This window comes from Pongo abelii, chromosome 5 (assembly GCF_028885655.2).
Source record: "Pongo abelii isolate AG06213 chromosome 5, NHGRI_mPonAbe1-v2.0_pri, whole genome shotgun sequence".
Classification (NCBI taxonomy): Eukaryota; Metazoa; Chordata; class Mammalia; order Primates; family Hominidae; genus Pongo; species Pongo abelii.
Genome location: NC_071990.2, coordinates 39,197,290 through 39,210,261, shown reverse-complemented (window position 1 = coordinate 39,210,261; position 12,972 = coordinate 39,197,290). Strand labels below are relative to the sequence as shown.

The 12,972-nt window shown below is 42.1% G+C and overlaps 1 protein-coding gene across 1 annotated transcript in view; it reads right to left on the bottom strand.

The window, feature by feature from the left end:
- The window catches only part of DNAH8 (dynein axonemal heavy chain 8), a 393,081-nt gene that overhangs the window by 77,073 nt on the left and 303,036 nt on the right, over nt 1–12,972 (bottom strand). Inside the window, exons 80-82 of the mRNA XM_063724765.1 lie at nt 6,567–6,688; nt 2,577–2,695; nt 612–814 (exon numbers count right to left, since the gene is read on the bottom strand). Coding sequence (XP_063580835.1) covers nt 612–814; nt 2,577–2,695; nt 6,567–6,688 — 444 coding nt within the window. The remainder of the gene's footprint in view (nt 1–611; nt 815–2,576; nt 2,696–6,566; nt 6,689–12,972) is intronic.

The window sequence follows — 12,972 nt, the reverse complement described above, 5'->3', positions numbered from 1 at the left end:
CGTGTAGCTCCGAATCCTGTGATCAGCCACTTCTATGAAACATTTACTGCAGTTGTCACATTGCCTTCAATTACATGTTTACATGTCTGTCTTTCCCAGCTGTGTTGTATTCATCTCTGTACTCCCCAAATCTAGCATACTGCCTGTACTGAATGGTTATTAAGTGAAAGCAATGAAATAATTAATCCCTAATTACTATGCATTACAATAATTACTATGCATTACAAAAAAATAAAGTTTTTCAATTTGTGACAAAATAAACTTTGCTGTAATTTTATATAGACATGGCAATAACATAAACTTTGGCTATTGTGTGTTCATTCTTGTTAGTCAGCTATCCATGCAATACAGCTATCTCCTTAGAACTTAAAAACACAACCAATAAAAAAAAAACAGTATATGGTAGATGAGTATGTTCTTCTCTACACAAAGATACCGATATCATTCCCTCACTTTAGGAGGTATGAAAGGATGAAAGAGGAATAAGTTTAATATTTTTTGAATTCAGTTTTACATCTACTTCTAAGAATCAGTTATAAAATTATGAAAGGCAAAATTTGGGGCAAAAAAATATCGAAGTGTTGCTAAATTTTGTAGATTGCTAATCTTACCCAGTTTCAGTTTCTTGGCCAATGCATCAATTTGATTGGTGGGGTCGGATCCCATGGACAGGAAGCATATCAGAGGTGTCCGGGTATCACTTTCTTCCCAAGTTTTCTCCAGATTTAAGATAACTGGTTCTGTGTACTTCTCCTCCAAAGAATCTGCAATATATTTTCTTGCTTGAAAAACAGTACGGTCTGGGCACCAAGACCTAAAAATGAATACAAGTTAGGCGAAATAAACTAAACGTGTTCAATTTTTATCCTGAGTAAGTAAAAACATACATTTAATTAGCAAAAGGGCAACAAGCTAATTCCTACTTTTCCACATCTATGTAAGAGGAATGGCAAGGTTTCCTATCCATGGATTAGCACAAATTTAATCGTGTGGTTTTGGTACCAGCCAGGCATTGGCAAGAAGTAGGGCAGAGCCCATAACAACACAGTGTCCTCTACCAGCTCCAACACATGGTAGGGGCTGACCTGCCACACACTCTGAAGCTCCACAGACTTCAGGGGAGGAACCAATGTGCCAAAGATACCCAAAGTAAATTGGTCACCAAGCATTTGTGGCATACCATTTGTGTAGTGCACACCATAGCAAGTTCTACACACAGACACACTGGATAAGTGTCATTTAATACTGATATGGTAAAGCACAGACAAGCCCCACAGACTTTTTTTTTTGTGCTACTAGATTGCACTATTTGACATATATCTAATTTTTAAATGGTGGATTACAAAACAGACACATTTGTTCCAATAAAACTAAGTAGCCCTTGTGGCTCATGCTTGTAATCCCAGCACTTTGGAAGGCCGAGGCTGGCAGATCACGAAGTCAGGAGATCGAGACCATCCTGACTAACACAGTGAAACCCCATCTCTACTAAAAATACAAAAAATTAGCCGGGTGTGGTGGCAGGCGCCTGTAGTCCCAGCTACTTGGGAGGCTGAGGCAGGAGACTGGTGTGAACCCCGGAGGCGGAGCTTGCAGTGAGCCGAGATCATGCCACTGCACTCCAGCCTGGGCAACGGAGTGAGACTCCATCTCAAAAAAAAAAAAAAAAAAAAAAAAAAAAAAAAAAAAAAAAAGCCTTTTCATACTCTGCGGACTATGAGGTCAACATTAGCATTGTTCTGGTCACTCTTGAAGGGTTGAAGGGTGACAATATCTAAGAAACAGCTTTTTCTAAGAAGTGCAAACTTAGGTGTATAACATTAGAAAAGAAAAAATTGCTTCAAAATAACTCTACCTCTAATTTTTCATGTGGAGGTCTCATCTCCCCTGCTTTACTCCTCTGCCTTACCCACCCACCATACAAACACACACACACACACACACACACACACACACACACGCAGACACACACACTGATTTTTTTCAATGTGGAAGGTCTCTGAGTTGGACACTGAGGAAATGTAAAAAGTGAAAAGAGAGGGCGATTTTCTCCTTTAACAGCAATTTCAAACTTTTGTTTCCATTTTATAGCCAAAAGTAGCATTTATATATTTCAAATTCAGTGCAATATTATTGGTTTTTTTTCTCAAATGCAATTTAACTTTAGCTTATAAGCTAATTGTCTTGTAACTTTGTGAGGTCTGTATTTTTAAAGAAATAAATTCAACAATAACTGATTTACACTCAATGGTAAATCATGAACAAAGTGAATAATAAAAGCATATTTTTCACGCTTTTTGCTAAAAGCACTATCATTAATACGTTGTCAAAATACATCATTCCCTATCACCATCACCATCTTATTTTGCTTGTCAAGGAACTGAAGAACTGCTATCCAAAACCATAATTTGGAAGTACATACATTTCTTATAATATTAGGTTGGCACAAAAGTAATTGCGGTTTTTGCCATTTCTTTCAATGACAGTGATATAGTGAAGTAAACTCACTGAGATAAAATCTGTAATTTAGCAATATTATGAGTGATGCTTCTAGGTCTGATAATGCCTGTTCTCACCTGATAAGTAAAAGTTTACGGCAGGTATCTAGTGAATCGTTATATCCATCAGGGATAATTTCCTCCTCTGGAGCATCTTTATCAAACCAGCTTTTCCACCCCTTCTCATTACGAGATATCTAAAAGAAGCAAGCCAATTAGCAAGCCACAGAACTATATGTAATTGGAATATATTAGAAAGGATTCTGAATCACCTGAGAGGGTCATTCTTTACAGGCAGATAATTTTTCAAGCATAACAGCACAGTTTAAACCTTTCTTCAGGATCAATGACTTGAATAACGTGGATATTACTGTTCCCTTCCAGTTCTTCCATTATTTTTCTACATTATTTGCTACAATTAGGATCGTGTGTCAACTGCACCAAATGATTGGCCCAGAAGAAACACAAATCAAGGTTTCTCAAGTTTGGTATTATTGTCATTTGGATCTGAATTTTTTTTTTGTGGGGGGCTGTCCTGGGCATTGTAAGATGTTTAGAAGTGTCCCTATCCACGAGATGCCAGTAGCACCCTCCACCCGGGTCCTAACAATCAAAAATGTCTCCAGACACAGCCAAATGCCCCTGGGAGTGGATAGATTACCCTCAGTTGAGAACCACCTCCAGACCGTTCTGATAACCCAACCTCTAAATGTTGATCTCTACTTAAAAATAATGATAGATGACATAATCAAAATTTTATTTTCCTAGTGATCCCCCACCTTGAGACCTAAAGCCTGATAACGAAAGAGTTTCTCCAACAGCTGGTCTTAAATATTGTTCAGAAGCATGAAAAAGACTTCAGGTTTTCAGAGGCATTAAAAGGTGCTCACTGACGCCCAAGTGCCATCAAGAGTAAGTATGAAAACTATAGATTATTGAGCCTATCCCTGCTCTTCAGCAACAATCAGGCTGGGTTATTTAGACAGTGTTTGTAAGTGTGCTTTTAAAAAAGCCATGGAACACAGTGGCTCACGCCTGTAAGCACTTCAGGAGGCCGAGGCGGGTGGATAACCTGAGGTTGGGAGCTCGAGACCAGCCTGACCAACATGGAGAAACCCTGTCTCTACTAAAAATAAAAAAATTAGCCAGGCATGGTAGCAAATGCCTGTAATCCCAGCTACTCAGGAGGCTGAGGCAGGAGAATCACTTGAACCCAGGAGGCAGAGGTTGCTGTGAGCCGAGATTGCACCACTGTGCTCCAGCTCTGGGCAACGAGAGCGAAACTCCCTCTCAAAAACAAAAAAATAAAAATAAAAATAAAAATAAAAAAGCCACGGTAAGCAATAATAGCAAATAGCAAAGGCTCACACAGCAGATGCCTTATGCCAGACCTGAGGATTACACTTTTTCCTCTATGACCCCTACTTTTTATTGAGGCATAGAGAGGTTAAATAACTGTCCAAAGTCTCATATCTGTGGTGTGAACAATTCATCATACAGGATACAGATAGAGTATAAATTAATAACAGAACAGTTATTCTGCAACTCAGTTGCTCCCACTTTGTCCCTGGGGCACTAAAAGATGAAGGGGATTTCTGGCCTGGCATGGTGGCTCATGCCTGTAATCCCAGCACTTTGGGAGGCAGAGGCGGGCAGAGTGCCTGAGCTCAGGAGTTCACGACCAGCCTGGGCAACAGGGTGGAACTCTGTCCCTACTAAAATACAAAAAATTAGCTGGGCGTGGCGGCGTGTATCTGCAATCCCAGCTACTCAGGAGGCTGAGACAGGAGAATTGTTTCAACCCGGGAGCCAGAAGTTGCAGTGAGCCGAGATTGCGCCATTGCACTCCAGCCTGGGCAACAGAGTGAGACTCCATCTCAAGAAAAAAAAAAAAAGAAGAAGAAGAAGAAGGGGATTTCTGAAATGTTTCACAACTGCCATCTATCTCCTGAAGATTGCAGCAGCTGTCTCTGGTTGGCTGCCCTCAAAGAAGATGCCTGCATGCCAGGGCCTGGGGGTTTCCAGCCCTACCTTGCCCCTGCCCACAGTGTCCCCCAGAGGCCTCCTCCACAACTGCATCTGAGGCACAGGAAGAAAGTGGATGACTATTCTTCAGCTACTGACTTTCCACCTGCTAATTTTGACTTGACCACAGTAGAGCTTCAAAGTGAGCTGCAGCCATGACAGGTGATAAGATGACTTCCAGCCTCTGGATGTCCACCTCCATTTCTCATTCCTTTTCCTGGCCCTTGGCCTGGGACGCCAAGGTCAGGGCAGCTGCTCTATTATATTTCAGTTCCTGACACCCACTCAGCTGGAAGACTGATCTTCTGCTTCCTCCCTTCCTTCCCACAGGCAGGCCAGACTGATGGCCACTTGACTGCAGGTCTCCGCTGAACTTTTGCAACCTTCCTGAGAACTGCTCCTCACCCCACTTCTGGCCCAATCGGTGTTGTAACAGGAGTGGGAGAGAAATAACTCATGATGGCATGGGAAGAGCATGAGTTTTGCCACTTATTGGCAATGGGCTCTTGGGCAAGTACTTAACTAACTCTTTGAACCTCCGTTATCTCATCTATAAATTAGGGTCAATAACTCTGCCCTTCTGTGGCAGGGTTATTGTTGCAAAGTACCTATCCCATAGTAAGCAGTAATAGCTACTATATTCTACCTCATGAGTAGTTAAAACCTAGTTGGCAGAGGCAAACAATAATAAATATCCTTGTATCAATATAAACCATCATTAGAGGGCGTGGGCTTCGAGTGATTTTTCCAGTGGTTCTTGACTATCTCCCTTACTCAACCTCTGACCAGACCGAGATCACTTTCTTTTCTTTTTTTTTTCCCTCCGAGACAGAGTCTCACACTGTCGCCCAGGCTGGAGTGCAACGGCGCAATTTCGGCTCACTGCAACCTCCGCCTCCCAGGTTCAAGCGATTCTCCTGCCTCAGCCTCCCGAGTAGCTGGGATTACAGGCACCCGCCACCACACCCAGCTAATATTTTGTATTTTTAGTAGAGTCGGGGTTTCACTATGTTGGTCAGGCTGGTCTCAAACTCCTGACCTCGTGATCCACCTGGCTCGGCCTCCCAAAGTGCTGGGATTACAGGCGTGAACCACTGCACCCAGCCCAAGATCGCTTTCTTTTTCCAAGCATTTGTTTGGGCTTGGAGGACTCATCTGTGGTTGTACTACAAAACAAAGCTCACTGTCTATCCACAGATGGAACCCAGAGAGTTTATCCAATTGACTCAGACCCAACCAGGCTGAACAGGTAGAGTCTACACAATGTTTCAGAAATGCCACTAAACAAACAGAGGCAGCTAACACAGTATGTTGGGCAGGGGATTGGTGATTACAGCATGAGGCTCTGACAACCTGCAGTCTACCTATGGCCCCATCTGTCAGTCACTAGCAGCCACAGAAAAGAGATGATTATTGGCATCTGACACTGGGAAACTGAAGGCTCCATCAGTGACAGGCAGTTGCAGCCAACAGATCCCAGTAAGAAACAGCTATCTTTATTCTGAGTCTCATGATTGTTTTCCAGTAACAATTGACTCAACAATTAATCCACAGTAATCAATGTACATTTTCAAATAAGAAAAAAACAAGCAAATCGGTACCTATTTCTCCGTTTTCACCATTATATTTCACCACTAAAATAATTAATTTTTTACAGGGACCTCAACCTCTTAATTTGACTCACATTCAAATCTGCACAAATCACTTAATCATAGGCAGAAGTCAAAGTGTAAAAGCATGAATCGTCTACAATAAAAGGGTCCATCTACTGGTTCTGATTCCAGCAGCAACTCAAACAGGCATACAAAAATGACCCACGCCCACCACACCGGAGGAAAACATAGTTGCCCGCAACTATGAAGAGGTTAACCCTGAGGTCCATCTGTCCAAGATCTCTCCCAGACAGCCACAGAGCCTCAAATCCAAACTATTGGGTTGACTTTTTTGGGTGAAGGAATTGCTGCCAGGAAGCCCCAGTTTAAGTGGGCCGGGTATGTTTGGGTTTGCAGATCTGCACTTTCAACCAGCCCTTTATTGTATTACCTGGTTCATAATTTCTGCAAATTGTGGAAGTTTACTCAGCTCCACAAGATTCAGCCAAGTCATGTCAAGGATCCAGCGATAGGGTTTGGGAGGACAGGCTTTCAGGTCCAGAGCTGCTCCCCCTGGGGAAGAGCGTCAGACAGGGTGAATTAGGTGAGCCTGTACTTCACTTCTAGAAATGTACTTTCCAAATAATAAAAGCAAAATAGCCACATTACTGAAAATATAGGAAAATTGGAAAATAATAATATTACAGAAAATGTGAGGGTTTTTTGGTACATTTCCTTCAAGTCTTAGTGTTTTATTTACTGATTTATACCATCTTATAAGGTACAAATAACAACTCTGTCATTTTTCCCTGCAAAGAATTTTTCTCAAGTGATTATAATTGTTTGCTTTTTATTTTTTAACAATATAAAATTTATAATTTTGATATAAATGAATATGTTGATCTTTTCATGTGTAGATTTTAAATATCACTTCTTAGTCATTACTCCTCCAGAAGCTTGCCGTTAAATACTACTTGTTACCAGGTCAAACAGATAGATAAAGAGATGGATGGGTTAGGGTTAGGGTTAAGGTTAGGGTTAGGGTTAGGGAAGGAGGGTGGGAGAAACGTAGGCTAGGGATAAAAAGAGGGAGGGAAGAAAGAAGGAAGTGAAGGAGGAAATGATATAATAGATCTATGGGTTTTTTAGTGGATGACTAACATTTAAATCATTTATCCATTCACTGATTGAACAAATATTTATTGAGCACCCTCTAGGTATTTGACATGTTCCAGACACTGGGGGATATAGCACAGAAAACCCAACCAGGCCCTTGCTTTTACAGAGCTTGAGTCCAGTGGAGAATGAGTTACAGCATTGATCATATTCTGAAGCAAATCTCAGGCCAAATGGACATACCCAGCATTTTCCAGTGAAATACGTGATGATATTTACAATTTCAAAATTCCTCTATTGCATGTCTTTAGTAATGTATCATAATAATTCCAGCTCCACTGTTGTTTAATTCAGATACATGCAAAGCAGTGATTCTTTAACTTTTAAATCTTATCATCTTCCTTAAGAACTCATCATTCCTTCCAGTTCACAAATCAACTCATGGACAAAAAAGGGGCTTGGGGGAACTACAGGTCTTTGCTCTCCCCATCTAGCATCGTCCTGAGTAGCTGTATGAACTAAAGTACTTTTTTCATGTAAACCCATTTGCTCTACCACTGGGGACTTGGGAATCTGTGGCTCTGAGTGTAACAACACCTTTAGAACAATGTGTAAACCTTCTTCTCACTGTCGGCCCTTCTGCAACCTGGAGACAGAGCAGGTCTCACTGGAGCACCAGTATTGCTAATGTAGGAGTCACTGGTGCAAGAAGCCACCACTAGAGAGAGCCACCTGCAGGCCTGGCACAGAGACAAACTCACCCCTTTTCTTCTTGGCTGTTTCCAAAGAAATGTTTTCATGTAATCCTGAGCTTTAGAGACACCAGGAGAAGAAATCTAAGCTACCTTTGTGTTTCCAAACATATTGAGCACCTAAACTAACCCAGAACAATGACGGCCCTTCCTATTCCCCAAAATATCCTGGCTCTGCCACTTATTAGCTGCATAAACTTGAACAAAAAAACATGAATCCCTCTCAGTTTCCTCATCTGCCAAGTGGATGTCTGATAGAACCTACCAGATTGGCTACTGTGAAGGTTAAATACACTAATGTACCTAGAACAGTATAGAATAATAATAAGAGCTATGTAATCATTAGCTGTTGTTCTGACATTCTCTCTCTCTCTCTCTCTTTTTCTTTCCCCGCTTGGAAGGCCCAGGTCCAGTCCAGTTTGGAAGGCAAGAAAAGACCCCCTAAGGTGTCTTTTTGTACACAGTCTATGACAAAACAAAGATAATATCTTTCTGAAATAACCAGGCAGGGAAGAAAGGTAAATCCATTGCTCTATCATGCAGATTGTGCCTGGTATCCATTTCATTTTTCAAAGTGTTCTGACATTTTTGGTTGAAGAAGGAAGTCAAAGGCACCTTGCAAATATTGCAGAAAGCAAGTAGTAATTGAAACAAACAAACAAAAAAAAACCTGTCACTCTTGGGAAATCAAACATTTCTGCTACAAAAAATAACTCTTCCACTCTCCCCCTTAAGTATTGAGTTCAAAATGATTTTTTAAAAGTATGATCTAAGGATCATATTTGTTAACTTTGTAAAAAAAATTAAAAACAAAGTCATACCATCTTTTAAAGATAATTCAGTCAAAATGTAAGCCAGTTTAAGACTAAAACAAATTTTATGTTTTGTTTAAAAAGAAAAACTCCTTTATGGCTGAGCCAATTGTACTGCTGTCAATCAACCTGTCATACAATCCCAAATTAATCTTCTTAAAGCACTGTTCTGTTCATGCCACATCCCTGCTCATAAAACATTCGATGGCTCCCTATTGCCAAATAATTAAATCCAAACTCCTCTCACTGACTCTCCTGGCCCTACACAGTATAGTTCTCCCTGATTCCAATTTCACGAAATGGAGTCACAAATGTGCTCACACCACAACCCATGTGTTCAGCCTTCTTTATTTTTCTGTAATGAATCTAATCTTCCCTGACGAATTCCCTCCGCACTGTGTTGCCGTGTTTCTCAGTCTCCTCTGATTTACCCACCCTCTTTCAAATAACCCAGTCTCTTTCAGGTAGTAGCTCTGGTCTGGCTGGTTGGTAGGTGGGAGAGGTGAGACAGGGTGGGTTTATGTCTCAGTGTGGAGCATGCCTCAGGTCTGCAGGCTGCCCTCCAGGCTTCCCACGCCTCAGGTGCAGGCTGGGTCCCTGTACTGTATCCTATGAGCTATGACAAATGCTATCTGTTGGGGCCCTGGGCTGCAATCCACTGCCCCAGCTCCTGGCATTGGTCCTTTGTCGGCAGGTACAAAGTTCTCTTTCTCTATAGCTTTTTGGTTTGACCTCCAGTCTCTGCTGCATGCCAGCCCTCTCAACCCTTGAATGTCACCAGGTTCCTACTTGCCAAACCTCAGGCTCACCCATGCAGCCATTCCCCTGCTTCCATGGTGGGTGTGACCCTGGGCAGAATGCAGGGGCATCTCCTATCTGGGAGTTTCTCCGGCACTCTCCCCTTCTCATCTCCCTCGGGAGGCAAGGAAGAGATGAGGATCTTTGCACCTGACCTCCTCTTTCTACCTCTGACCTCCTTTTTCCTTCCCACCATCCTTTGTGGACCCAGGCACCAGGTTTCCTACTTCTTCCTTTCTATGTCATATGTGCCTCCTTCTCAGGGGTCATATTAGCAGATGGCATTGAGGAAGCAAAGCCAGCTCACCAGTAAGGAAAGATTCAAAAGTATACTTCTCCTCCACTCGTATTGTACAGTATCTTTGTCCATTCAGCCACTATCACAAAATACCATAGGCTGGGTGGCTTAGAAACAACAGAAATTTTTATTTCTCACAGCTCTGGAGGCTGGGGAGTCCAAGACCAAGACCCTGGTGAATTCAGTGTCTGGTGAGGGCCCATTTCCTGGTGCATAGATGGCTCCTTTCATGGTGTCCTGACACAGTGGGAGGGGGAGTGAGCTCCTTCGGGCCTCTTTCATAAAGGCACTAACCCCATTCACGAGAGCTCTACCCTCATGACCTAATCACCTTCCAAGGCCCTCACCTGCTAATACCACCACCTTGGGGGGTAAGATTTCAACAGATGAAGTTTGAGGGGACACAAACATTCAGACCATAGTGCATAGATATGAGGCTTCCCCAGATTGTGGGGGCCATTTTGCTGCCACTGCTGCCTGGATTTCAGCATGCTTCAATGCCTCCTAGCCCTCTGCTCAGTGTCCTACAATACCAGGGCTGCAGCCCAAGTCCAAGTGAGGGCTTAAAGATTTTTGAAATGAGGTAAAGTGGGTTTCCAGATTGGGTAAATTCACTTACTTAAACATCCCCAAGGCCAAAACCTCATACATCTGGACACTCTCTGTAGTCCCTCCTCCCCACCCTAGATAGTGTTCATTGTACCATACCACACTGCCTTAAAAAATCAACTTCCACAAGTGCATTAGACCTGTGAAAAAAACGTGAACCAGATGATACATTTCAACTTCCTTGGAACTACCAGAAATAAAACGTGTGTTCATGAAAAAGGCACAAAGAAGAGATTTCAGAGATGATGCAAAATAGTTTGCAAAGTTTCCACAGTGGTAATCTAACCTGAATCTGAGGAAGGAATTAAATGAAGTAGAGAAAGAGTAAGTTATCGGTGACTGCCCGTTTATTATAAATAGGCTGCAGAGGACAAAAGTGTAGCAGGTCTTAACACCTTGTGGGTTAGAAATACTCCATATTTTTTCCCTAGATTAGCTTTCATTCCCATGGCTTTGGTTGTTTATTCTGTACCCCATCTTTGTAACTGCCTGACTTTTCTCTCAGGCTGTCTAGATTACTTTTTGTTTTTTGTTTTTTTTGAGATGGAGTCTCGCTCTGTCAGCAGGCTGGAGTGCAGTGGCATGATCTCTGCTCACTGCAACCTCTGACTCCCTGGTTCAAGTGATTCTCCTGCTTCAGCCTCCCGAGTAGCTGGGACTACAAACACATGCCACCACGCCCAGCTAATTTTTGTATTTTTAGTAGAGACGGGGTTTCACCTTGTTGACCAGGATGGTCTCGATCTCCTGACCTTGTGATCTGCCCCCCTCTGCCTCCCAAAGTGCTGGGATTACAGGCGTGAGCCACTGCACCCAGCCTAGGTTATCTTTTCTAATTGTTTTCTGGATAGCTCAAATTTCACATGTCTGTAGCCATAAGAGCTGGTCACAAACTGTTTCCCCGCCTTTCAAACACATGGGGAATTGCATTTCCCTGCTATTTTTGAAGTGAGATGTGGCTGCATGTCTGGCTTTGGCTAAGGAAATAGGAGCCTAAGTGACATGTGTCACTTGTGGGGTAACTTTTAAGAGCCAGTGCACAGTCTGCCACATCCTTGCCCCTCTGCCGTAGTAGTTATGGAAGCAATGTGGATTTCTGAGTGACTATAACAGCATGTTGGAGAGGTAATATGAATGAGAAGTACACCTTGGTTGTGTTAAGTCACTGAAATTTTAAGATTTTTTTATGTCAGCAAAACCTGGCCTATTCTGATTCTGACTAAATAGGTCCTAAAATCACATCCAGCAATCCCCCACTCCAACCCTCCTCAAACCAGCAACTCTTCCAACCACCAGACCAGAAATCTCTGCATAGACCGGAAATCGTAGACTCATTTCTGCGTGCTCTCTTGGCTCTTGCGTGCATCGGTTTTGCCATTTCACCTCCCTAATCTCTCATACTCTTATCTCCCTGTATATTCCCATTGCCTTTATGCTAGGTTGGGAATGTATTCCTACAGTTGGGAAGATTGAAAGAGACTCCCTTGAACCTCTTTTCTTTGATCCTTACACGTGTGCCAAGTTCACCTCCCTAAATGACCATAATGATCAATCACATCACCACCTTACACAACTCCCTATTTCTTCTCAGATCAAGAAAATCCTTCCTATAGGAACCCAGGGTCTCCACAGTATGTCACCAGTTTACATGTCCAGCTCTATTTCTCAGTATGCCTCCATATTCACCTTTCATTTCAACAAAACCAGACTGATTCTTACAACTTAGATGTTCTCCACTCGTTCCCTTTTTCACGCTATTCCATTTCAGCATGGAATGTTTTCCTCATTTCTACCTCTTCAGGGTCCACCCCAAATGCCACTTTCTTTTTGGGGTGTGGGGAGCCAGAAAATAATTGGTTAAATCATACATAAAGAGCCAAAAACACAAGAAAAAGATTGAAACATTTTGCCATGTACCAAATAGTTCCCCAATTCATGGCTTAACCCACAAAGGTATATTTTCTAAGAAACTTTTTTTGGTTTCACCAACCACATGTAATCTCTCCCTCCTTTTAGACTCAACACTTATTTCTTAGCTGTCTTATAGCACTTAGGTGATTCTGCCTTACTTTGGAGTTATTTTTAAATTATCTTTATCTCCATTCTGAGGTTATTATTTCTTTCCAAGCAATATCAGGTTTATTCTTACATCCCCAAAGCTAGCGTGGTGAGTTTACATAATATGTGCTCAGTAAATACTCGTGTAACTAAACTGAAATGAAAATTCCATGCTTTTGTCTCCTTAATTATACCTTTAATGTGGAGATATGCAATAAATAGGATTAACTTCAAATATGAAACACAAGTGAGCCTTTTCTTGCAGTCTGAAAAATCATTATACTCTCTTGCTGAGGGAATAGCTCTCCTGCTAAAGAAAGCCATCGCCAGTATCACTTTTCCTCACTTGGGCAATCGATTCTCCTAAGCATGGTCAGCAGTGAATAAACTGAATGTGGTTATATCAATAACTAC